The sequence below is a fragment of the Tauraco erythrolophus genome, chromosome 4, assembly GCF_009769465.1.
Source record: "Tauraco erythrolophus isolate bTauEry1 chromosome 4, bTauEry1.pri, whole genome shotgun sequence".
NCBI classification, from domain to species: domain Eukaryota; kingdom Metazoa; phylum Chordata; class Aves; order Musophagiformes; family Musophagidae; genus Tauraco; species Tauraco erythrolophus.
Window position 1 is genome coordinate 66,617,206 of NC_141468.1, and position 27,248 is coordinate 66,644,453.

Genomic DNA, 27,248 nt, shown 5'->3' on the forward strand with positions numbered 1-27,248 from the left:
CACTTGCCCACTGATGCTATTCCATGAGTACGCTTCAGTCCCTGTCTGGAAGCCCATGTTCAAGAGCAGCCAGGTCCCTTAAATTCCTTTAATTCCATTCTGGTTATCCTTTGCTGGAGAAGAGCAATTGCCCAATGAGTATGAAATCAGTGACACCAGCTTCCTTCAGAGGGTCACCTGACAGTCCGTTTTGGTCAGTATTGGTTGGAGTTCAAATAACAAAGCAGTAGTGAAAGTATTTGTGTCCCATTACTGATCCCCAAAGCCATTCAAGGATCCTTTAGACACAAAAAGGACCTATTAAGGCTCTGTTCTCAGAGATCACAGTAAAGTATTGCACGCCATTTGTCTGCTTAAATAGTTAAAAACTGAAATCTCATTTCCCAGAGATTAGTAATATAATAATTATTAAAAAATGCTAAAAACAAATATGGAGGTAACTTCTCCATGTGAATCTACTGGAATACATGACGCTTAACAGCTAGGGATAGCAGAGGTCCATCTATGTGGAGATTTAGCCACGGCATATTTTAAACAACTGGACAGCGCAAATTCCAAATAATTATTTTTGCCCTTTCTAAAAGCTAAAGTGATCATAAATTTAGACTACCCATGAAATGCACTGCATGATTTCACTGGCACAACAGACCATCAAAATTCATTGCAACACAGCCTCTCCTCCACTGTCAGTTTTAAACGGCCGACCTTTGGTCAGGACATCCAGAAATAAATAAGAAGGGTGGTCTCACTGCCATGGCCTAATGGAAGACCCTAGTGTGACTGCTGACATGGAAGAGTCTGGTAGGCCGGGACAATCCGCCAGTCCCGTGGATTGTCTAGCTTAGGTCAGCAGCTCCATGATGTGAGCGGTCTCAGGATGGGTATTTGGTACTTCACAACTGAGCTCGCAAAGGCAGGTCAATCGAGTCTTGCAGAGCCATTCTGAATTAGTCCAAACCTGGAGGATGTAAGAAACAAGTCTCCCAGAGTTTTGATTAGTGTCCCAGCTGTCAGGTCCATACAAACAGTCCTTCCAGAGGCAAGCAGGAGTCACTCAGCCAGCATTCGCAGGCGCCGCTCATGCAGAAGCAATTTGATCTCCCTCACTATTAACGGTGAAATGAACAGGACTGTTGAACTCGTCTGTGAAAAGAAGCATATCCAGGACAATCAGCACAGAGCAACCGTAGCTGCAGCCGTCCTGCACTCCAACGCACATTCCAGGCCTCCCCAGAAAGATACAGGCTAAGGGAAGCAATGACACAGTGGCACAGCAGATGGAAGGACTGAGCTTGCAGGAAATCTCATACGATTTCAGCTGTTATGATATTCTCTTCATAAAGAAGATGAGCTCTTCACCTCCTCAATGGCCTGCCTCCTGGCCATCTCTGCTCCTTACCAAAGCAGCCTTTTTCCTCGTCAGCACAGACGCAAAGACAACTCCTGGCACTTCCAGCAAGGAAGGACAGGTGAATTGTACAGCATTCACCACTGTGGCAACGCTGAGGAGATCAGGGCCTGAAGGGTCTTCTCCCCCAGTGGTATATCAGGGCAAGGCCTTTTCATTTTAGTTTCACGATCCTTATCACTCCTTCCACTAATTTTCAAGCGCTAACAAACATGTAGCTTAACTTCAAGTCCCTGAAAATATTGGAAACTACATATCATGGAGATAAGGAGGAAAAAATCCTGCCTTGGAAGTCAGTCAGGTAGTATGAGCTTTAGGAAACACATACAGATATTTTAAGGCAAGTGTTTTTATGCCTCTGCCACAATCTCAGTTCCTGCTGGCCAACGTCACTTTAAAGGATCCAGAATGAACCCAGTTGATTTAGACACTCTGAGGCAAAGGCACATCATAAAGTACTTTGAGAATGGCATCGGAGTTTGCAGCATAGATCACGTGTCTAAGTCACAATTTTCAGGTTCTCAAAAAAACTTTCTATTGCAAATTGAACTTTGACAAAGAACTTTAAAAAAGGAGATTTCTTACCATTAGAATAAAGAAATAGAAAACCCACATCCATCCCAGGTTCTCCTGGATCAAAGACACTAGATACTAAAAAGAAAAGGGAAGGAAAAAAGTATTCAAACTGGGAAGATAAGCATGACTTTCCGGCATTACTCTCTCATTTTCCAGAATTTGTGGGCTGTTAACACTCCACACAGAGCTGATCACAAAACCTTCCAGCTGATCTTTTCCTGTCAGAAGAAATGACTCAGGACAGCAGTTTTTCTGCATAAAACCCGCAGTCTCAGCAAAGCAGAGGTACCATCCTGAAGCTTTACAGTAACTCACAGCAGCATGAAGACACAACTGAACTACGGTTTCAAAAGGTGACAAATTGACTCCACTGAACACAACGTTTTTGCACAGAACACTGGGACATAAGTGGATGTAAGTACTCTCAGAAGAACTAAAAGCTCTAGAATGGCTTATAAATTACACAGGATGCATTTTCAAGAGCTGTGCAGCCACTAACTACTTAACCCTTCATCGTAGGCAAGACACTTGAGACTACAGTCTGCTCTGAACTGCATCCCAGTGCAACAGGACTAGGCAGGCTACAAAAGAAAATGTATTCCCTATTAGCAGATTTATATTCAGATGCTGCACAAGGGCCTCCCTTCTTCACTACTGGGTATATTAGCCCAAAACAGGATCTGAATTTCTAACACGTTCATTGTGCCTTCGCTGTGATTCACACACCCCCAGAATGACATCATGGTTGTCTCTGTTGAAATAAATGCAATGTTAGAATGGGAGGTAGGTGGAATTTTTCAGAACTAAAGACCCAATTTTTATGATGACGTAAGTTTGAATGGTATGTGTGGGGGAAGACAGAAACACTGTAGACAACGCAAGAAGGGCATTGAGTGTAGCGGTGCACTTTAAGATGTCCACAAAGCACTTGTAATTTTTCATGTTTAATGGAGCTAAGCAGCATCTTTCCTACGGAACAGAGGCTGAACGATTCTATTTATCAGGCAATCAATGGCAAGTACAAACCCAAACTCATTTCCAGAAAAGAAACTTGTATGCCTTGCCTGCATCCTTGGTATTTTACCAGCACTAGAGGATGCCTGGAACAGAACTGGCTCCAATATTTCTACTAAACCCTCCCCTCTCCAAAGCACCACTGTGTCCTTCCACATAGTTAACGCTTGTGTTTGAGAAGAAAAAATGCCCCCAGAGGGCACACCCTCAGCTTCCTTTTCTGCAACAGTGTAGTCTTCAGACCTCTGGCAGCACACTGCAAGAGCTATCAAAGCAAGTGGTGCTGGATTTACAAGGTGTAAAAGACATCCACAGACAAAAAGGAGAACCACAAATAAGAGCAAATTTTAGATTAGTTTATAAACACTGCAACATTCATAATGGGTATTCTAATTTTACTCGGTCATATACGTAAACTTTTCTGTAAGCAAAAGTTTTGCTATTACCTTTGAAAAAAATACCAAACAAACTTCAAAATATTTTATTTTTACTCTTTGTGAAGCTGACCTTTGCTTGCTTTTTGGAGTTCAGGATATGAATTAATTTCAATTATGAAAGTGCCATAACATTAGCACTATGAACACTTAGCTTAGTTCTTAATTAAACTCCTTCCACTGGAAGCTTAAATCACACATGATCCTTTGGTTGTTTCTTAATAAATAATTTATAAAAAAAACCAACCCCAACCCTCTCTCTCTTTCTCTCTCTCTCCCCCCCTCCATGCAACTTTGGATTGAGGAATAAGCTAACACCTCTAACCACAACAGACTCTTTGCCTCCTTCCCCAGACCTCTGTTTTCCTTTGGTAGCCTCACCTGGCCCACTGCAGCACCAATACTGCCAGTTCCATCCACAATTCCCGTGACTGTTGCCAGAGCCTCGCTGCTGCCTTTCACTAGATCCTGGCGCCCCAAGTCAGCAGAAATTGCAGAACTGATCATGTTAGAAGGGCCTCCAATGAAAAATCCTGAAAGTGCCAAGAAAACAGCCTTATGCAAAACAAGCATTGAGGATAGATTCTCAACAGGACATCTTCAAAACACGGAATTTTTTTTATTTTTTTTTTTTTTACCATGCAAAGCTCAAGAAAAGGATTAAGTCTAGGGACAGTGATCACAGACTAATTGTAGGTAGAAATGCACCCTCACACCTGAAGCACACGGTCACAGCACACCTTGTGTCCCTGGAGTACATGCACAGAAATTACCAACAAGCATATTTTCATCCAATAACAAAAACAAGGTAATTAGCTGGGACATGGTCTGCAAGAAGAGTCAGGACACATCAAACTGAACACGGAAAGCTACTTTTGAACTGTGTGCATATACGAACCCCCAACATGAAGCAGGTTTAGACATATTTCTACTTTGGAGTAGTATATCCCCACGCTACTGCCTCAGTCTCTAGGTGAAGGAGATGGAAGGGGAAAATAAAAGTGCAACAGGACAGAGAGTTCTGAAGTAGGAATGTTTGAAAAGAAAGGCTCTATTCATGCAGGCTAATCTTAATTCCATAACACAGCATAGTATGTCTGGTAGCACACAAAGCTGGTGACCTCCCACAGTACACAGGGGTTCTGACAGACAAACACCCTCAAATTTGAGCTGCAGCTCATGAATTCGCCATATATACACTGCCTCAGATACCAGATCACTGGTATTTTGGCATAAATCCATCCTCATCATACCGAGCCAAGGCAGACCCCTTCAGTTCCAAGCCATTATTCTACAGTCTATATTCTATACCTCCCTCTGTGAGGCAGTTTTCCTACACCTGTATTCCAAAAGCAATAGAGACTGGGCCCCAGCTTTTACTCTTTCTGTAGAGCCAGGGGAGATGGCAGCACACACAGATGCATTACCACCACCTGAGGCCAGTGTTACAGATTTTTATGCAAAGCATATATAAGCCTCCTAGCATAACAGTGGTATTTGGTAAGATACCTGTAATTGCCATGATCACCGCATTGATAGGTTTGCTGTCTGGAGAACCTGCAAAAGAAAGATCAGATGAGTGTAAATAAAACAAACTTACTTATTTAGGATCAGAAAGAAGCATGCAAACATCTAGTTTGAACTAAATGTTCAAGTAGCTACATAGTGACAACAAAAACTTCTATTTGACTAGAGACTTCTACCGAGATTAGTCTTATTGCAAAGGCATTTAGAGACTAAAAACCCTGAAGTTTCTTGACAGTACTTTACAGTAGAAAAGTCACCTTTGCCATTAAAATTTTGTGCCATTTTAGATATCAGATTTGCCTGGATCTGGGTTCCAGCCCTTATTATGCCTCTTCCTATGACACAGAGCTTGCATTTATCCTCCATGAAAGTCCATGTGAACAGTAAGAGAATCCTTCCTCTGCCTCTCTGGGGAAATTTGACTCAAATCTCTCCCGTTGTAAAGTATTCGCCACTTGAATCACTCTTCCACTTGTTCTGAATTTTCAAAAATCTTTTTTAAAATACAGAGATTAGATCTGGATGTAGTAATCCAGCAACTACCTAAACAATGCTGCACAACAAAAAAAAAAAAGAAGTAAAAAAAAAAAAAGTAAAATCCCATATCCTCACTCCTCCTTATAAAGCCATGCTCGGGTATCTATAGGTTCTGCTTAACTTTCCAGCAACAGCATCATACTGTGCAGATGCAGCTGGTTTTCCACTACTGTCTCTCAGTGCTTTTCAGACACTGTTTTTCCCAAAACCTCACTTCCAGGCATCACCTGAATTCCTTACTCACTGCTTCAACTCAGGGCCCATGCATGGTCAAGTTACCATGTGTAAGGCAGGTTGCAGCCCTCTTCGCATATTCTCAGACCATTATTACTCTCAGGTGCAACACGCTATGAGCCTGGTTTGGCTGACGGAAATTTAATCATCACACTGCAGTAACTTTGCATCACCTGTGTGACCCTTCCCTATCTGGCTGGACAGGGCTAACCACAAGACACTTGGACCTCTGACTGCTCTGCTATCGAGAGCAAACTTCGAACTTCATCAGCAATAATTTTATATTTGCTTCCCATTCACTTTTGAAAGTAATGAGTTAGCACAAGAACCTACAAAACTTCACCAAGCTCCACTAAACCCAGTCCTTGCTATTTAATGATTATAACTTATTGACCTTACTTTGAGAATGTCTGAACAAGCCAGCATGCTTCTGAAAGGCACACTTTACCGCTCGTGTCCAGCTCTGGTAGCGATTTCTGTCCACACATCTTAAAGTGCTCAATAAAAGCTGGTCTGTATTGCCACCCCGTTTTGGAGGAAGAAGCAGAGAAGTGAAATGACATCCCAGTGAGTTAAAGCACTCTGGTACCACAGGACACCATGTCTGAAGACACAAAACTGTTACCCTCAGAAGAGCTTCACAGAAGTGAGATCTGCCTGTCTCCTTCTACTCAGTTTTCCTGACAGACTTCTCTCAGGAACCCATCACCGAGAACTATATGTATCATAAAAGAGGCAGAAACTCTTCAGTTTCACCACTTGCAGAAGCATAAGTGGTGAAGTCTAAGAGCTCCACCACATATCTGTCTCCAGATTCTCTTTCCTCTTTACTACAGAAATGCACCTGAGATTTCCTGCTCTGCCAGTTGTGGTGTTAATACAGTGACAATGCCAAAAAATCTCTCTGACAACGGAGAAGGATCAGTACCATAACTCACTGGTACAGGGAAATCCAAACAATCAGCGAATTATTTTCCACCTCATTAACCAGAGAACAGATTTATTTCTGCGCAGTGCCACACTTCAGGCAAAATAGACCAAAAGGCACCATCCTGATCCAGAAGCAGTTTCAAGACCAGAAAACATAATTAGAACAGGCTGTGCTCTGGTTCTCTCCAAGAATGAGCCTCTTATCACTGTGCAGCAAAAGCATACTCACGGCTGTATCCAAAAAGAGAGCCTACAGCAAAGAGCAGGCTAATTGCTAGCACTGGGGCTCTCTTCTGTAGCACATCAGAAATCAAGCCCTGGATGGTCCCACCTGCAAAAAAAATAAATCATCATCAGGCTCAGGATGCTAACACCTTGAACAAAACTCATTTCACTGAGTGCAGTGGCCTCTTGCCTTCTCATCAATTCGCATTCTCTCTAAAATCCTGAAAACTAAGTCTCCTGCCCTTACTGCCTCAGACACAGAGACAACAGTAAACTTAAGTGGCTCAGACAGAGCAGGGAAAACTACTCACACTGCTTTCCCAGGAATTTATTACTTCTTTTTTTCTGGCACACAACTAGCCAATGCTCCTGGCTTTCCTTTTCCTTCCCCTATAGGATCATCACAGCTCTGGAGGTAAGCAAGCTTAACATTGTGGCTGGTTTCTTTAACAGAAAGCGCAGGAAAAGGCAGTTCTTTTTCACAGGGAAAACATTAGCACACAGGGGCCTCACATTCCCTGCTGTCTCACCTACTTAGAGTAGGTGCAACTAATTGCGACAAATGCCAATAGCTGATAAAAATCACCTTATGTGTCACTGCTACCTCTGTAGGAACTGCTCTGCTGGTAAAAACTAGAATGTTTAGAAAGCCTAACACAGAAAAAGGCCACAGAGGCAAAAAAAACTGACCCTGAACAGACCAAAACAAGCATGTCTATTCTAGGAAAGCTAACTGGACAAGGTAATAAAGCAAGAAACCAAGCACAGGAGAGTGGAAGTCTAAACACACATACAATATGTTCTTTATTCTGGAGGAACAGGGTCAGATTTTGCAGCCAGCAGAAAGAAGTGCAATTACATTTTATTTCTGAACATAACACAGTTGTGCCTGCTCCGCTGAGATCTGCGCCAAGTCTGTTCTTTAAAAATACAGGACAGAAGGGACAGTACAGAACCCAGTGAGTCCACATCTAAACTCTCCCTCAAGGGTACCTGTCAGAAAGAAAGCAGCAGGAACACCATTTTGTACACGGCACTTTTCAAGAAGTCCTAGTGAGTAAAGAAAAATGCCCGCTGAGGGTAACATCCAAGAATATAGTGCCGTTTAAACTACATGTAACCTCTTTAGGGGGCTCACATACTCTGTGTTTCAGAAAAAAGGACAACAGCCAAGCAGCCACATAGACAACTAGACTTTTCATACATTCAGTAAACAGCTGGATCCCACTGAACATGACTGCTCTGAGCAGCATTTGTTGTCTTTCGTTTTCAAACGCTAGCAGGGCAACTGCAGGAAGAAGTCATTGACTTGCTCACTCACCTATGATTCCTCCCACATCATACCAGATAGAGAGCTGGTCAGCTTCTGCTTCTTTCCATCCAAAGTTGTTGCTGAGGTAGAAGGGCAGCCAGAAGAAGAACGAGTAATTCACCAGTTTCAAGCAGGCATAGGCCAAAGAGTACTGGAATAGAGGGCGAGCAAGCAGTTAGCACTTGAGAAATGCAAACAGCATTTCTGCTTCTTCCCATAAAGCTCTGTATCCAACTAAAGGTTTCAGGGGAAAGTGGTTCTGCACTTCACGTAAGAAGGCAGCATTATGACAGCTTAATGCTGAACATCAAAGGGAACCCAGGAATACAAAAATCACTGACAAGAAGGTTATTTTCTTTTCACTGAATGCAACAGGTTAAAATACTTTCAGCGTAATCTCGAGAAGAAACGACACCAGGCTTCAAAAAACGAAGGAAATTTAATTCACCTTCTGAAGAGAAGGGAGCCAACCATGGGACATGAAACAAGCTTGAGATTTAGTCATCTGTGCACCATGCTGAGAAAAGTTACGTGCAGTAGTTCCTCTGTGCTATCTTTTGCTGCAGAGAAGGCTCATCTGCTTGCAGCACCAGAAGAGAAAGCTTCGTTCATAATCCCCAGGCAGGTATTCCAGGACACAAGATGAAAGGTTTGGCCAAAGCTAAGCACGTGCTTCCAAACCCAACGGCTGAGACAACCTCCTGCTTTTGGCTGCTGAGCTCGAGTTCTCCTTAGCTAGCAGGAAATCTCTTCCTTTAGAGCTTTCATGTGTGTGGCAAAGATTTGTTCTCTGGGATTGCTGGCCCAGCACGCGGAGGGACCAGGCACAGATTTCAGTAAGGCCTCCTGATAAACACTGTCATGGCAGTTCAAGGAACTCTTATTTGAAGGGGTAAACAAGGAAAAAGATGTTAAAAACCAGCTTGTCAGAATCACAGCTTTTGAGACTGTATGTATATGGGTATGTACACACTTGTCTTTGAATTTCAAAAAGCAGATCTTTTATATATTAAACTGCACAAAATCATCTCTCCCGAATTTATATTATTTTAACAGATACATTCTTTTTCGTTGTGTTATTAACGCTTTTTCACTCTTACAGGACAAAAACTAATCTCCACCATACACTTAAGGCACAGGGATGTTTGGTAGAGTTCTCCTGCCTCTCGGTGTGAAAAGTGTACTGTAGGAAGCGATATTTATTACAGTCTGCTTAGAAACTGCCTACCAGATTGTCTGAGTGAACAAACACTGAATTTCTAGAGGCTCAGGGGAAAGCCGTCTGTACTAAAACTCTTCCACCATATCACTCAGCAGCAGAAGAGAGGAACTACAGAAAAAAAATACATCAAGTAAAATCTTTGTAGAATCTTGACAAGGCTTTGGAAGTTGTCTCGGTGTTTGGTCTCTCACTGATCTGACATAGTGTCCTAATTTGGTGGGGCATTGATCTGACATCAGATAAAATTCACAGACTCAGAGGTGTTCACGTTGCTGGGTTAACACACAGAACAGTTCCTCAAAATCTCAAGCACAGCAACAGCAACATCAGTTGTTTAGTAGCTCCTTATATTCTGGCCAACAGAAAAAAGTCACACATCAACCGAGGCAGCTGCCACCACTAAAAAATTTTGCCTAAAAGTTCTTTGTACATCAGTCCATTCCTAGCACCACCAAAACCGAGCTGTAGTTTATATGGCATTTAGCCATATTAGAAAAGAACTCAAGATGGGTACACCTTCTTTTGCCATCCCTCAACCCAGGTCTTAACAACAGAACTGTGGCTGCCCAGCACGCTGAACACTGGCAATCCACACATCCCTTCTACAGTTTGTGCTGCCTTAATCACAACCACCAGCTGCTTTACTCATTAAGGGTACCTGACAATACTGTCCCTTCACTAGTTCTGCTTTGCGATCGAATCCAGGCAGTTCACACTGTGCTACTGAGCCAGCCACCCCACCCCTTTTCTTCTACTGGTTTCAGTATTCAGGGGGCACACAGCCCCCCAACACAGAAAGTTAACATTGTTTTTCAATGGCAGGACAATTTTTCAGCTGAACCAAATCCATGAATTGGGCAACAATGCTGATGCAGAAGTACAAGTTCTCACACAACAGACAGGATGAGGATATGTGGAAACTGCGTCACCAGGCCTTGTTTCCAGTTGCTTATAAAAAAAAAAACCCGCCTACTTTGCCAGATGTTACATCATGCTGATTAAGGCTTTTCAGGCCAGCTTTCTGCTTTAAGGCAACTAAATAAAACCCAAACCCCACAGAGGTCTGTGATGCTCAGCTAGCAGTGAGAACCCCATTCCTGAGGGCAGCACAGCCACCTTACCAAGAAAGCACCCTACAAGCCACCTTTGCTCACAGCCTCCCTTCTGACCTCAGCAGCAAAAAGGTCAGGATCTCTGCTGCCCTTGGTTGGCTCATTACATGCACTAAATGAAGCAGGAGTCCGATGGGGAGAGCAACATGCAATCACATACCTGGACAGTATTATAATCCACGTGCACAAGGATAACAGTCCCACCCCCACGGTTTTAACAGCATTAAGAAGGCAGATGTCAACAACTATAACGCACGGTCAACATATTAACGATGACGTCAACAAATGCTGACGACACAAAAAGCCAGCTTTATGCCTAACAGCGTAAGTCAGATCCCACTCAAGAATCCATGTCCTCACCAGTACTACACCCGGAAGGCAACAAGCCTGGAAAAAGCCAATGGCCTTTGGCTGGTTGTCAATGTCAGTTGCTTGAATAGAGTAATTCCGGTCATCATCATCTCCATCATCATTGTCCATTAAAGGTCTGTTGGCATCTTCCTCCACACTGTCGTCTTCATCTGCTCCAAGCTCAGGGAGGCCTAAGTTTGACAAGGGATATGCAACAGGAAGAACAGACCACAGCCTGATGACCCTCTCCCCACTCTAAAGCTATGCTCGCTTCTTTTAAGCAATTCTCCCTTCTAGCAATTCCCTTGCTCTCCCATACCTCCATCCTCCTTTGGCTTAGCAACTCTTCTAGATGGTGTTCTGCAGTGTCGCCAGTTTCTACCCTTTGTCTTCTAGCGCTCTTGAAAGTATTCTGTCTGATCCTGGCGTCGGCTTTGTCTGTTCTGAGTGTCTGGCCATTAGTTGGAAGACACAACAAATTAGTGCATTACCCCCCTTAAATAAGGATGGGATCCTCGGACCTGGCTCCTGGGTACCACCTCCCTTGAGCGTGGAGGCGGAGTGCACCAGCAGCTACTCAGACAGCTGCTGCCTGTTAACGCCTCTGCTGGAACGGAAACCCTGGGAACTGCACTGCGCTTTCGGGGCTGCTGAGTGCTCTTACAAGCACTCTTTATGGTAGCTTTAGCGCTACCAACTTTATAGCCTTTGCAGGCGTCTGGGAAACCTCCTCCATGGCCCTGTCAAAGCCCAAAAGTTCTTTTGTTTTCCCATTATACTTTGGCTTGCCTACCATCTTCTCGGAGAAGGATCATATCCAACCTGAGAGCTATTTAACCAGCTGCGGGAGACCTCCAGACAAAAAGTCCTTTTCCTTCCCACGGCACAGTTAGGGTTTGCCATAATTTTCCCCTAGTTTCAGTTATCAGCTTGCCTACTGTTTCTTTAAAAAATATACTGATTTTCCAGGTGAAGAAAAACTGATAATTAGGCATATCCTAATGGAGATGTAAGAGCCAGGCTGGTTTATTTTGCTTTTTAAAATATCCAGACCCTAGACACATGATGCACAGTGGCATTCAGTGTGATCTTGGTGAGCAAAGCATTTTGCTCCATTAAATACACTGAAGTGCAACACCGTTTTACACGAGCCCTGAGGATAAGTGCTGTCAGAACATGCAGAACTTTTAGTACTACACGGAAAGCTGCAGATCTGCTTTCCATGAAGGGACTGAAATGCTACAGCCAACTTCTACTTACCCACTTCCTTCGGTGACGTCAGGAGCCCAAAGAAGACAATGACTCCTCCAGCAAACTGTACTGAGGCAGTCACCAAGAAAGCATACTGAAGAGAAATAAAAGATTATTTTTTAAAACACTTTCAGACACATAGGTTTCCCTGACTAATGAGGGTTTCTTTACATTCCAACCTTGTCAGAGAGTAAACACAGCTACAACCACCCAGACTACGTCCACAAAACTGAGAAACAAGTGATCTCTACATCTCCTGAGCACTCAGTCCTATCCAGGCTGAAAGACCACATGGAAACAGCTGGTTTACTGTACTGAGGTGACAGCAGTGAGAAAGGTGCTCACCCATAGATCCAGCTATATCAGAAGGGACTTCTCAGAGAAGGGTCAAACACCAAATTCAGACCAGGTTGCTCAGGGCTTTGCTCAATCAGGTCTTGAAATCTTCCAGAGACAGATCTCCCAGGCACTGGCCCCTTGTTCCAATGCTTAACTAACTTCCAAGTGAAATAGTTGTCCAAACATCCAGTTGGAACTGCCACTGCTTCACTTTATACCCACTGCTTTTGCAGCTCTCCCACCACACAACCCAGGAAAGAGTCTGGCTCTGACTTCTCAGCAATCTTCTCACAGGCTTGGAAAGCTGCTATTTGGTACCCTAAGCCTCCTCATCTCCAGAGTGACAAGCTCAGCTCTGTTAGCCTGTCCTCATAGGTCACACGCTGCAAGATGCGCTGGTTCACTTACATTCCCTGTATTCAACTGGTGTTACAGCAACCTAGTGAGTACCGGGCCTCCTCCCAGTTATAGAACTTATGCCTCCATGCCTGTCAGAACCTCACGGCTATTCAGCAGTGGTGACTTCAGTTAAGTCAGAACCTGTGATGGATGACTCTGAAAAGCACTTTAAGTCACCCACATCAGAAACGTGTATACTATGACAATAGAGATCTTCAATAACATCAGTCCCATTTCTGGAGAAGTCTCAGGCTCATTTCTCCCAGCTTGGAAAGGTCAGGAAAGGAATATCCTTTCTATTCTGCCTACTGCTTGCTACCACAGAATTCAGGAAGATGAAACTGGAGACTCCGAGTCTGTTATCTCTCAGAAACAGGATAAGAAACTAGTCTCTCATAACCCAATCAGACATGCAGTCCTAGCTGGAAGCCAGACAACAATACCTACCTCATAGCCGTATTTGAGAACACAGGAGGCAAGGAACGCCCCGAGGATATTTCCCACAGATGCACAGGCACTCCAGAGTCCAAACACAAAACCTCTCCTGCAGAATGGGAAGAAAACTTGAAAATGGCAACGTGGGAAGAGGTGACATTAGGAGTAAGACAAAGATTTAACATTTGAGTGAACTTTAACTTATGAATAAGGTTACAGAATTCTTCCAGTCCACTTCAAAGAGACTCAAAGTTCACTTAAAACAAAACATTATTTGGAGGTACCAAATAGATAAGTGAGGAGTGTTCTATCCTGAAATGCTTGTGTTACAGCAGAGGTGAACTGGCAACAACAGGGTTACAAGCTATGGTTAGAGCTCATCTGCGATACCCCAAAGTGATGGAGATGAACCTACAATGAGTCAGTTTCCATTCCATCTCCTCAGTGGTATGCAAACAGAAACAAATTTTCCGGTGGCATGAAAATTCAAATTCAGCCACTCTGCACTACATGACTTTTGAAGTTTGAACCTGTGTCTTTAACACATACGATTGTGTTCACATCAAGCTGTTCTGTGGCTCCAGAAAAAACAAACAAACAAAAAACCAGTAACAAGTAAGGTATATTTCATCCCACATAACTTTAATTCTGACCTAACAGCTGGCTTTTATGCTTCGAGACTTTCAGGTCAATCTGCTACTCAACAGGTCTGATAAGTGATTCACTGAAGAAAACTCAACTTACCCAGCTTTTCCAAACCAATTGCCCATGACAGCAACCACACAGGGCCAACCAGTGGACTGCAGCAAGCCATTCACAATCCAGAGACAGCAGTAGAACCACTTGTTGTAGAAATGCAACCATTCTGTGAGCGTGCCAAAGAAGAACACCTAGAGAGGAGGAAAAAAAGAACAAAAACAACAGAGAAGAAACCCTGAGGCTAGTCCTGAAAGCCAGGCAAGAGTGGCATCCTGAAAAAGAAATAACATTTCAGGGAGAAGGTCCCAGGTAGGGCCCAGGCCAGGGGCAAGTCTGGCATTGTTTAAGGAACAGCTCAGAGCTAACAGCACCCTCTGCTGAGCCACACAGCACTGACTCCAGAGCCCAGCAACTCCAGACACAGATGTGCTGTCATGGCCCTTCCACTCCAAAAGACTTTTATCTTCGTAAACAGCACCGTTACAACAGGAGAGGAGAAGAAAGAGACAAATACTTTGAGGTAACAATGCTAAAAATACAGTAGCCTCTTGATCTGCTATTGTACTGACATCTGAATCCACAAGGCTCTGTGCAAACACAAAACCATCAGCAGTCATTTATCTTAGCAAAATTTAACACAAATACAACAGCCAGGTCTCAAATTACTAAGAGCCCTAACCCAAACTAGCCAAAATAAACACACTTTGTGGCACACTGTGCTTGATGCATGGCTGTGGTCATGTGTTTGCAGAACGGAAAAGGCCATAATGGGTTTGTAGTCACTGGGTAAATCAAAGCACTCCACACATTTTACCACTACTTTAATAACCAGAAAACCACAATGAGATAAAACTGATTCACGCTTATCTGCAGTGGCTTGAAATTGAAGAACTCTTTTGTTTTAAGAGGACATTCTTTTTTGATACATTCCCTCCCAGCAATTACAAAATAACAAAATGAGTGCTTGGTATTGTTAGTGTGTCCTTTAAGAAGAGAGTAAAGATTGTGTTTAGAAGCAAAAGCCTTGACAACAACATATGTGGGCTGGGAGAACAGTTATAACACAACACAGTCTCAAAAAGTCCAAATTCCCCAATCTCCTACAAGAGCTGTTCATTAAGTCTCTAGACAGTGCCTCACGCTTAGGAATTTCCTTCTGACACAGTAACCATAAATAGATATTTCAGGAAGAGGTGAGTCATCTCATGGAGCGCTATGCTTAAGACAATGCAGTAAGTGCATCCAGGACAAAGTTTTACACACAGACTTTGAGACCACTGAAGTACAGCTACACAGAGCCTCTTCTCCCCTAAAGTAAAACTCTACCCAGAAATCCTAAGAGAGATATTTCTAAACCACACTAGTATGTTCTGACTTACCACCAGAGCAGAGGAACACATGCCAAAAGACAAAACCCAGCGTAAATTCAGGCGATCCCCAACTATACCACTGACAAAGAGACCCTAAGAACAAAACACAGCATTAAATAAAGCCACAAGATTCACATCTGTTATCTGCAACAATTAAAATGATGCTGACGGGTCAAGCTGGCCCAAACGTTGTTATACAAACTTACAGTTTGATTCTAACCACTTCTTCTGCCCCCAAAGAAACCTTGCTCGCTAAATTGAGTTGTTTAATAATTAAACTTCCTATTTTAAAAAATTTCAATTCATAACTCTTGGAAAGCTAGAACTAGCCCTCCCACCCTCTGGTAATAGGGGTGTGAGGAATTCCCAAGTGACAGTATTTCTCTTGCAGTTGCTAACAAGCACCGTTACACAGGGGACAGGCACGGGCAGAACTAACAGAAATTGAAGGAAAAAAAAAAAATCCAACTCTTGAACTAAGGTTTTTAACTGCATTAGTGCTAGGCAAGTCCAAGAAGAAGATTCTGTTCATCCCCTCCAAACGTGGGTGTGATCATCCTAATAAGATTCAATGAAAGCTTAGGAGCTTTGGGTTAGTTTTACTCACCACAGCATAGGAAAACAGAAAGATAGTGTCCAATGTCCCCAAGAAGAGAGTCGCTTCTTCTGCATTTGGAAATAAATGGCTGCTGTTCCAGAGCTACAGAGAGAAAATTTTAACAGGTAAACAGGAAGCAGCACAGCTCATTCTACTATTTTTCAAGGGAAACCCCAACTCCAAAGCAGAACAGCATCTGGCCCTAGCAACCTCCCATTCCTCCAACACTTAAATTAGCATATCAAGAACAATTCTGGCATTATCTACTGCAGAAAATGCCCACTGCCACTTCGTTTCACTTCTGAAGGGCAACCTGGCAAACCAGAAGTGAGAAATGCTCGTTCCACCTGGATCAAAATGAATGACTGGCAAAACGCTACTTCTAACAAGCATGCAACTGTTAGACAGCTTCTTACACAGAGACACTGATGAGCATCTTAATGAATAATACAATAAAGGCATATTCTGTTTTATGTGTAGTGTCTCTTCTGTACTTATCTTGCTGTCTTCGCTAAATGAATAATTCCCTTAAAGAATTTGTGGCAGCAATCATAATAAGAAGTGACAGACCACAAGCAGAAAAGAAAGAACACAAAAGGAACAAGGAGAAGAAATAAACTGGCTGGAAACAACTTACAACGAACTCCGGTCACTAATGTTGTTATTTTTTGTGCTTATCCTGAGTTTCATTTTACTTTCAATATGATCAAAAAAAACGGAAAAAGACTCAATTGTTCCCAAGCTAAGATTAGTGACACCAGCTGAAAACAGCAAGCTTTGAGTATGACTTAAAGAATGAACAAAGTTAATCAGGACAAAGTTTTCTTCCCTCCCCAACATGCTTCCATTAGAAAACAAATAAATAAACCCAATCCAAACTGGACCTATGGATGCGTCTTAACTGAAATATCACCAGTTTCAGTTTGATTCTAGCTCTCCAGGAGAATATCCTCTACAGACAACACTAACTACACATCACTTAGTTTAAAAGATGTAACATTGGTAAGGTCTATTGACACAGCTTCTGCTTAAGTCTCACATGTCCAAGAAAACTAATAAAGCCCTTGAAAAACAATTTTTGCCACTTGAGGCCACCAATACCTACTTACATCAGTAGCTTTCCACTTTTAACCAGAGATCCCTGGAGGTTCAGAAGCTATTAAGAGTCTTAGAAAGATAAGAGAATCAAATCTTTTGTCATTAAGCTTAAATTCACTAAACAATCTCCAGAGGACTCACAAATCTTTAAAAGCTGAAAATTATAGATCTAAGTTGTCCTCCTAACAAAATCATACCAGGGTCTACTCACAAAACAATTACAAAACATTTTGCAATACTTAAAAAAAAATATTTTTAAGTATAAAAAGAAAGAACAACTGTAGTTAAAAGATACACCAAAGTTCAAAACTGATAGCACATGACTTCTCCATTCATGTCTTTAATCTGATCAGTTTCCCAAAACACGCTTCACTATTAACTGACATAACCTAAATTGATACCAAAAGGACCATTTTGACCATTTTTTTTTGATCAGATACATACACCTCAACATCCAGCAATCACTAAATCATCTACATAAAAAAACATCAAAAGTTTCCAAAATATACTAGTAGTTTGAATGTCGGTTAAGAAACTAAATATAAACACCCTGTAGCTCATTTTAGCATCCCCGAGAGGCTCACTCCTTTTTGCTGCACTATAAAATCCTGAACACATTACAGCGCCAATTTACCACTTTCACTTATCACAAAAAGTCACATTTATCATCCCTCAGTCAAACGTTCAAATAATCAATGATTTCTAATGCAGACAACACCCGAGCAGCTGAGTTGGAACTCTCTACTCTAATACACCTCATGGCCTGTGACCAAGCTGTCAGTGTAAGATTTCTTCCTGTCGTGGTTTAACCCAGCTGAAACTAAGCACCACGCAGCTGCTCGCTCACTCGCCCCAACGGAATGGGGAAGAGAATAAAAAAAATCTCGTAGGTTGAGATACAGACAGTTTAATAGCACAGAAAGAAAAAAAATAACAACAACAAAAGAAAATGCAAAACAAGTGATATATGATACAATTGCTCACCGCTCGCTGACTGATACCCAGCCCGTTCCCCAGCAGCAATCATGCCGCCCCGGCCAACTCTCCCAGTTTATATCCTGAGCATGATGTCATATGGTACAGAATATCCCTTTGGCCAGCTTGGCCCAGCTGTCCTGGCTGTGCTCCCTCCCGTCTTCTTGTGCACCTGGTAGAGCACGGGAAGCTGCAAGTTCTTGACTGCTTAGCAACAACTACATCAGCGTGGTATCAGCATCGGTCTCATACTAAATTCGAAAACTTTAGCACTATACCAGCTACTATGACGAAAATGAACTCTATTCCAGACAAAACCAGGACACTTCCACTTCTCAAAAGAACTGGGACAAGCCACTGCTAAAAACAAGCATGCCTCTGAAAGGCCTATGGGTAGGAGCCGGAAAGTAGCTCTTGCATCCCTGTTTGTGAGGTGCAAGCAATACACAACTCCTTCTGCAAGCAAACTCTGCCACCGCTTTCACTGAAGCCAGGATTTTACAGACAAGGAGTACCGGATGTTTGGCATTTTTGGAAATCAGACCTTTTAGATGCAAGATAAAATGCTATTCTTCAGTATCGACTTAGGATAAGCAGCTAGCACTCTCAGAGAGCTTTCTTCTCTCCTCCTTTGGCTATCTTTTTAACAGGGTCACAGCAGCAGCACCGCCACAGAGAAAGCCACAGCCAGAGTTTTACAGAGATCTCTAAAAGCCCATTAACTGCTCTCATATATTGCCTCCAACACTTCAGAGGTAGGGTCCCTCTTTCCCTCTCCTCCATGCTGCTGGCTACTACAAAGAGTCTCCCAGGGTCCCCATTTCCATTGGAACACTGACTTCTTGAAGACTTCTCTCTGAAGACCAGTAGGAAAGAGTTCACCATCACCTGATGATCCAGAAAACTACAATTCAGACCCCTGAAGTTCTCACTCACTTCTTCTCAGAGAAGTGTCCCTGATGCCCCCCGTACTGGAAAGTTACCCGGCTTTCTTTGCACTTGCCTATCCCTTGTGTCCTTACCTCATATGGTCGGAGCTCAGGGGCCGTGCTGTTTAGGCAGGAGGGAGTCCATTGGCTGGAAATGCTGACTTTGACATTGCTGAATGTCTTTCTGGAAGCATGGAGCAGGGAATAACTGCCAGGAAACACAAAGCACAGGTTGGCCAAATATTCTCTGGAGGTCGAGTGGGAAAGGGTGGGACTCAAAAATACAGATACACACTGTCTAAGCAGGCAGCATAGCAGAGGACTGGCAGTTTTGGAAATAGCAGTCAGCAGCAGGAACCTCCAAATCATGGGTAGACACACTGATTTTAGTGGGGAGTTTTGAAATAAGGTCTTGACTGGAAAGGATCTCCTCTTTTATTTTTAAAAGAGGAAGTGACAGTGCAACAACATTAGGCACCTCAGGGAAAAAAAAAAAAAAAAACAAACAACAAAACAATAAAGAGAAAAGAGAAAACACTCCTCTGGCAAACCACCATTACAAGCGCTCTTCCAAAGTCAGATTAGGTATCAATGGCAGTTTTGCAGTGAAGATCAAAGGATATCAGTAAGGCAAAGTCTGTAAGGAGAGGCAGCATGGCATTCCAGCTGTTGTCAGCTGGTGTAACAGACAAGCTTTCAACACACAAACCTAGCAGACCTTCAGATCTGAAGCAGTGATCTCTCTGTTCTAGAAGCCTGTCCACCCTCCTCAAACAGCACTTCAGGAGAGAAGAGGATCCCAGAAGCAACGACAGCAAGCTCCATCAGTCAGAACAGGCATTAGAGTTCTGAGCATCAGGGTTTGCTTCCTTCCTCGTTTCAGCTAGTTCCTCTCCACATCACCCCTCTGCAACAGACGGCTGCTGGCTTGGCACAGCCAGCCTCACCTTTGGTGCAAGCCCTGTTTGTGGCTGGATTCCCCAGGGGCACAGCACACACAGCTCCACTACAGCATGACTCCCAGACCGGTTGGTATTACTAGCTTTCAAGTTTGTTTCCAAGGCTTACAGCCAAAGTTTAAGACTACTTCCCTACCTTCATTCTCCTTTGGATACGCCCTCACCTACCCAAATTCAGTGAGATGTACACTTCTCTGTGCAAAGATACATTCAACCTACCTGAAGAAGGTCAGCAGGAACACAACAATGTGATGGTGGGTGCAATGGGACACAAGCCCTCTGTTTGCAGGCTGCCTCCGTAAGCTTCCAGGCAAAGCCATCGTCCTACCTCTGCTCCTGCCCTTGGCCACAAAGGCTAGATGGTGCTTAGGTCATTTTTCTTTTCACTTGAAGAGAAGAAGGTGGGAAGGGAGGAAAAAAGAGAACATATTTTAATTAAAACACGTGTAAAATACAGCTGTGTTCCTCTAACAGTTGGAATTCAGCAAGAACAACAACATTTGGACACTGCTGGAGAATGCTTTTGGATCTAACTGCATTATAGCTCCATCTGTCACTAACGTATTAGTAGAGCATGTGGCTAGTCATATGTTCCTGTCCCCACCTGTAGGGCATGGGTGACATCTGCCTAAACTTCTAGATTCCAGATATTATCAGTACTGAGGAAAGGCTGTGATAGACACAGTTCCTTAGTGCTGGCTCATGCCACACTACTCCACTCCCTCAGCTGTGCTGGTGTGGCTGAGGGGCCATTTCTGCAAACCGAGTCCAGCAAATGACCCCACTGGACAGTGAGGTGGTGAGTCTCTCTCCATGTTTCCCTTTGATTTTCTTGGCAGAGATCTTTTCAGCCAGAGTTCCCTGCCACAGCTCACAAAGCAGCTACCCAAACGCTTGCATCCATGCCACAGAGAGAAAGATACGCTGTATGCCAAAGTCGCTGCTGAAGGCAGAACCTGATTCTGCTCACGCTAGCTGGCTTAAGACAGCTAGACAAATCCGTCGGCAGGAGCAAGAGACATTCAAACACCACACACATTCTGAATGCTGAGGAGAGGTAAAATAACCCACCACCCCTGTTCCTCCAAAGAATCAGAGCTGAAATAAGATGGGACATAACGCCTTTGTGGTCTTTCGTATCCACAGGTGCTTTTTGTAACAATTCATAAATCTGATGGAAGACTTTTCAAGTCCAGCTTCATAACCTCACTTGAAGTCATTGCCCAGACTCCCTCTAATCCGGATTTCTGCTGCTGAAAAGCCTGTATTTCACAGAGAATTCTGCTCTTCCTTCTAATAACTTTTAAAGCTTTCCATGAAGACAACTTGCGCCCACACAAGTATCACACAGTGCTGCTCGTTTTCAGGCAGCATTAACACTGCTCAGGGCTGCCCCTCACACAAGCTGCAGGACGAAGAGAAAGGAACCCAAGGGATTCCAATTTCCCAGCACTACAGTCCTTACAGGCTGGTGAACCACGAGGTCTGTTGGTCAAACACAAGAGCTTGTTCTCCTTCCCTGCCTCGCCCTCCCCTCCCACCAGGCAACAGCAGATAACAGAGTTCTCCTAAGGAAAGCAAAATACTGACAGTTGTGCAACACTGCGGGAAAAGTTCCTTCCTTGGATAATCCCTTTGCAGCCTGAAGCACAAGATTTACTACTTGCTTCATGTCAACATACACAAATACAGATCTTATTTGTCCAAGATACTGAGTCTTTTTAAAGCTAACACCTGGTTTTGACCTTAAAGTCACCTATTTTTTTTTATAGCGTTTACTACCAAAATCATCAGAGCTTTTCAATCTCGGCTAGCTTTCTAGAAGACCACCTTCTGGCATAGGACGATGCTTTTCACTTATTTGCAGTGTAAAGATGCCCATGGAATATTTTGTTCTCCCTTTTTCTCCTTCTTCATCCTGTCCTTTTTATACTTAAAACTGGCATTCTCCCTAGAAAAGTATGCAGCTAGGAGTTTACCCTTACAAATGAGTCTTCTAATTATTCTGAGACTACCACATTCAATTTGAAGTGGAGGGGGAGCAAAAATTAGGAGGCAGGATAAACCACAGCACTCAAAGCACTGAAGCACAAGCATTTAAGAAGGGAAAATGACTGCTTTTAGGCGGCTAGACTGCCTTGTCTGCTTGTTTAGCACTATCTACCTTCAGCTGACCGGTATTTTGAATAAGCTTTTGCTAGGCTTTCCACATTCTCCCTTATCCCTTCACTTAAGGTCAAAATAAGACACACTAAGTTCAAAATAAACTTCCTTAATACCACCCTGTCGTCCTCCAAAGCCGGCAGGAAAGACCGGAATTAACATTCCTGGGACTTCCAAGGCGCAAAGCAAACAAATAAATTTTAATTTATTATTAAAAAAAAAACCAACACTGGTCCACTCTACGTTCTTTTATGCCATCTTTCCAAACAGACTGAAGAAAAGAGGCACAAACCCACACCCACACAGCAGGCCCTCGGCATCCGCACCCACTGCAAGCCGCCCGCCTGCCCCCCGAGAGCCCCGGCTGGATGATGCCGTTTGGGAGGAAACGGGGCTCCGCCAAGCACCGAGTCCGCCCGAGCACGGTCACGCCCGCTCTGGGGGCGGCAGCCCGCCCGCCCGGCAGCCCGGCTCCAGCGGCAGAGACGCGGGCCGAGCAGCCCGGCCCGGCCCGGGCGCAGGCCGCGCGCCCGCCGGCGGGCACGGCGCACCTGAGGCGGCTGCGGCGCCGGCTCCGGCTGCGGCTCCGGCTGCGCACGCTGCCCCGCCCCGCTGCCCGGCTGCCCGGGCCGGCTCCTCCGCTGAAGCGCTGAGGCAGCCGATGGGGACGCGGCTCTCTCCCCTCACCGAACCACCCCTCCGAGCCCCGGCGCAGGTACCTCAGCCGCCACGTCCCCAGCGCGCTGGGCGAGGCGGGGAGCCGAGCCGAGCGGACAGCAGCAGGGCACGCACCGGCTCCCCCACAACAGTGCGCCCGCCACGGCCATGAAACCGCCCCGCGCCCCCTTCCCCGCCCCGGGGGCGACCACCCGCCCCCACGTACCGGGCCCGGCGGCCGGCGCAGCGCTGAGGAAGTCAGAGGGAGGCGGCTCTTCCGGCGGGGCCGCCCGCGGGCACGGCGGGAGGTGTAGTCCGGTCCCGGCCGCCGCCGGGAAGGGCCCTCCGCCTCTGCCCCCGGGCGCGCCGGACCCCTTGCCCGCCTCCCCCTCGCCGGGGGCGGAGAGCGAGCGGCGCCTGAGCCGCTCCCCCAGCTGAGCCCGCGGGGCAGGGCAGGCGGAGGAGGAGGAGGAGGAGGAGGACTAGGACTAGGACTACATTTCCCGCCGGCCCCGAGAGGGCCGGGCGGGTACAAAGCGGGCGCGCCCCGTCCCGGCAGGTGAGCGGCGACAGGTGAGCGGGCGGCCGGTCGGTCGGGACTGGGGCTCCTTCCCGGGCTCCCTCCTCGCCGCCGCAGGCCCGCCCGGGGCGCGCGATGCCGTTCTCCGGCTCCAGCGCGGACGATGCCTTCGACTACCTCTTCAAGATCATCCTGATCGGGGACTCCAACGTGGGGAAGACCTGCGTGGTGCACCGCTTCAAGACGGGGCAGTACAACGAGAAGCAGCAGAACACCATCGGCGTCGACTTCACTGTGCGCTCGATGGATATCGACGGCAAGAAAGTGAAGGTTGGTGGCCGCAGTGAGCCCAGATTCCCCTTTGCCGTTCCCGTGCGGGTGCTGGGGGAGCGGTGGGATGCGTCTCCTGCTCGGCCCTGCTGAAGGCAGCAGGCAGAAGCTGGCAGCCTTTCTGACCCAGGGTGTTGCCGAGGGGAGCTTTCCCTCGGGAGGATGCCCTGGGGGATGCAGCCACCCTAATTTGGGTACATGCTGTTCCTTGTGGCTTCTCCACATCTACCTATGGAGAGGGCTCACACTTTGCCTGCAGAGAGTTCTTAGAAAGCTGGCTCTGATTTGGGGGGGGTATGTCTCTTCCCTCCTTTAGAGATGTGGGGGTTTGGGCTGGGACACGGAGGACAGAAAACCCTCTAGTTTGCAAAGGCTCCACTTTGATACATGCTTGATCTGAGGGAAGATGAATACTTGCAAGATGAACATCAGAAGAAATTATTAGCTAGAGCTTGCCTCCATGCACAGATGAAAGTTCAGACGCTTGCCCTTTATATACCTTTGCTTTGCCCTGCCCTGCATCAGGGCTCCTTGGCACCTCTTCCTTTCCTATTAAAGGGCTGAAATGCTCTCTATCTTTTAGTACAGTTGTTGAAACTGGGTTTCCTGGCCTCTTTGCAAAGCTGGGTTTACCCTTGCAGCTTTTTCTTTGGTCCGTGTAGACTGTCCTTACAGGCCTGTAATTGTCCCTTCAGATGCAGAGAGGACAAAGACCTGCTGTGGTGTAGTGGAGTGAGCTAGGACGGGTCTAACTGCCTTCTAGACAAGGGGTTTCGAAAGCGTAGATGCTGATGGCAAATGTCTAGTGAGCAGCATTCGCTGGTCTTTACAGCTTATGTTCTTTCTCTTACAGATCCAAGTGTGGGACACAGCTGGCCAAGAACGCTTTCGGACAATAACCCAGTCTTATTACAGGAGTGCCCATGGGGCCATCCTTGCCTATGACCTTACTAGAAGGTCCACATTTGAATCTATTCCTCATTGGATTCACGAAATTGAAAAGTATGGTGCTGCAAACTTGGTCATGATGTTAATTGGTAGGAATCTAATTTTAAATATTATGTTGTATAGCTTTTTTAATACATGTATAGACCCCCCCCCCCCAACTTCCCTCCCACTACTTAAAGCATCCATAAACTGTGCAATAAAGAAGAATGCAGTTGTAATCAAAATAGATCAGAAATTGTATCAATTTGACCTAAGCTTAAAAAAAAAAACAGGAAAGTCACAGCCTGGTCCTGACAGTACCAAGCCTGTTGCAGACAGTGAAATGTTTTTACTTTTTCCTTTCCTGTTGGAATAATACAACAAACTTGCAGGAGACAACCTTATTGATGTTAGAATTGCAGTAAGTCTGACCCTATACTCCTGATGTGCAGGAATTTAGCAGCTAAATAATTCAAGATGAAGGGGAATTCACAGAGCAACACAACTCCTCGTTCTCATGTTTCCTCTCTGTTCTTTTGATATGCATGCACGCTTCTCTGTAATGGGACTCCTATCAGGTAAGACAGTAGGTAGGAACATGGTTTTTGCAGAGCGCGAAGTAGCTTGCATTCCTCCTCATTTATTCCACTAGCATTCAGGAAACTTCGCCCCTTCAGGAAAGGAATGGGTAGAAATTGCTGAGAATGGAGCTGGTAGAAGACAGTGTGGTTCCTTCCCTTTGTGTTTCACCTTATTATTGCTCGTTCCTTTCCTAAGGAAGAAGCTGCTTCCTCCTAAGGAAGTAAAATGACAGAGCCTTTATTTACATTCCACTGCTTCTCCCATGGCACTGTGCTGAGAAACACACGCAGCCACAGCAGCCCAAACTGGCTCTTGAGCATGGGCAGTGTTGAGCCCCGCAGCGCAGCAGGTGTGGGATCTCAGCTTCTGCTTGTGCTCCTGGCAAATTACTCACTTCTGACATGGTGGTTCTTCCCGTTTTTCCTCCGAAGAAACAAACAACAGATTCTGCATGTAACTGCAGTGCTTGAAATGAGTAAGGAGGAAGGAAAAAATAAAATTGCTAAACTTTTTAGGTAGGGTTTTTCTAACTTTCCTCATGAATCTAAAGAACAAGACATACTTGTGTGTGTGGTGAAGGCTGTTTGTCGTTGTTTCCCATTTTTTAAGAAGTAAGTTCTGAAATTGGTAAAAATAGAGCTTTTGTTAAGGATCTAGCTTGGTGCCTTCTTCCAAAGCTGGTGCTGTTTGCTTTATTTACTTTGGCAGGAAGTCTTTGTACATTTAATCACACATAGTCATGTTACACACCTTTCTGTTGTGAGGTTAAGGTTAAGAAGTCTAACTTTCCCACCTGGAACTGAAGGAGGAAAGAGGTGGGGCTCTTTTTAAGAAGGCGAATAACACTCAATAAGCTGTTTTTTTGAGGGGGTCGTTATTTTCTTTTGGGGGGTTTGTTGTTTTTTTTTCTTTTCCTTTTGGAAAAACAGAAGGAGACTTAATGGGAGTTGGCTTATATATGCTTCAAATTCAAGATCTGAATTTGATGGAAGGTTGTCTTGAAACTATGAATGCAGGCTTCAGCCAGGTACTGCATGTACCAGTACTGATGATAATTCCACACGTGTTGCAACTACTTGAATATTCAAAAGTATTTTATCTGAGGTGTTTCATGATTTCTGACAGATTTCTACTAAACTGCTTTGAGCGAAAGTTTAATCTATATGTGCAGGAACTTCTTAAGTATATGTTTCAAGCATTAAGGTAGATGGCGTGAATGCTTGTCTCTCTTTACACCATCTTAAAATGACTGACTTGTCTAAATAGGTCGTGTTAAAATCTGATGAAGTTGAGCAGGTTCTTCCTGGGTTTTGGTTGGGTTTTTTGAGATGTGTCAAGGTAGCTTGACAATCACATAACACACGTGGCTTCCACTGAATGTGGAATAAACCTGTGTGCAATGTTGCTTTGGTTTTACTGTGTGAAATCACTATAGCTACAAGATTTCTAAGATATTAAAAAAACCCACAAAACTTAAATGCTACTTAATGGTTAAAATGCTACTTAATGGCTAAACTTAAATACTACTTAATGGTTAAAACCACTAGGGAATTGGGACAAACAGTTGCTTCCAAATAATCCTCTGGCACCACTACCTACAGCAAATAATTAGATGAACAGTTTTGTGTGTTTTTTAAAAAAAAAACCACTCATTTGATATCATCATATGATTAACTGCAGTTTTGATCCACATTCCATGTTTGTGACTCTGATGTGCTCACATCTTGTTTTTCTAATAATTCTTATTCCCAATATAATTCTATTATTTAACAATATTGAATTAATATATTACATTTAAAGATGAATCTTTTGGAGACTAAATTATTGGATTATCTATTTGCTTTCTTTTAAGGGAACAAATCAGATTCACTGGATAAACGCCAAGTCCTGTTTGAAGATGCCTGCACGCTGGCAGAGAAGCATGGGCTCTTAGCTGTACTGGAGACATCAGCAAAAGAAGCTCAGAACATAGAAGAGGTGTTCACATTAATGGCTAAGGAGCTAATAGCCCGAAATACCTTACAGCTTCATGGAGAGACCCCTCCCAATAGCATCTATCTTGATTCCAGGCCGGTGATTGCCAGTCCAAGTGTGGAGAAGTCCCAGTGCCTCTGTTGAAGAGAGATTTGAGGAAG

At 44.5% G+C, this 27,248-nt stretch overlaps 2 protein-coding genes across 2 annotated transcripts; one reads left to right on the forward strand and one right to left on the reverse strand.

Annotated features, from left to right (window-relative positions):
* Positions 1 to 461: 461 nt before the first annotated feature.
* On the reverse strand, positions 462 to 23,008 carry SLC37A3 (solute carrier family 37 member 3). Its single transcript, XM_086610355.1, has 15 exons — positions 22,981 to 23,008; positions 20,154 to 20,320; positions 19,069 to 19,183; positions 15,983 to 16,075; positions 15,385 to 15,468; positions 14,051 to 14,196; positions 13,319 to 13,415; positions 12,143 to 12,227; positions 10,892 to 11,073; positions 8,207 to 8,348; positions 6,890 to 6,991; positions 4,942 to 4,989; positions 3,814 to 3,965; positions 1,994 to 2,059; positions 462 to 1,143 (listed from the first exon to the last, which is right to left on the reverse strand). The coding sequence occupies exons 2-15, from the start codon at positions 20,252 to 20,254 to the stop codon at positions 1,051 to 1,053; spliced, it is 1,506 nt and encodes a 501-aa protein (XP_086466481.1). The 5' UTR covers positions 20,255 to 20,320; positions 22,981 to 23,008; the 3' UTR covers positions 462 to 1,050.
* A 401-nt stretch (positions 23,009 to 23,409) lies between these two features.
* RAB19 (RAB19, member RAS oncogene family) lies at positions 23,410 to 27,231 on the forward strand. Its single transcript, XM_009985852.2, has 3 exons — positions 23,410 to 23,604; positions 24,458 to 24,641; positions 26,966 to 27,231. The coding sequence occupies exons 1-3, from the start codon at positions 23,410 to 23,412 to the stop codon at positions 27,229 to 27,231; spliced, it is 645 nt and encodes a 214-aa protein (XP_009984154.2).
* Positions 27,232 to 27,248: the final 17 nt, after the last annotated feature.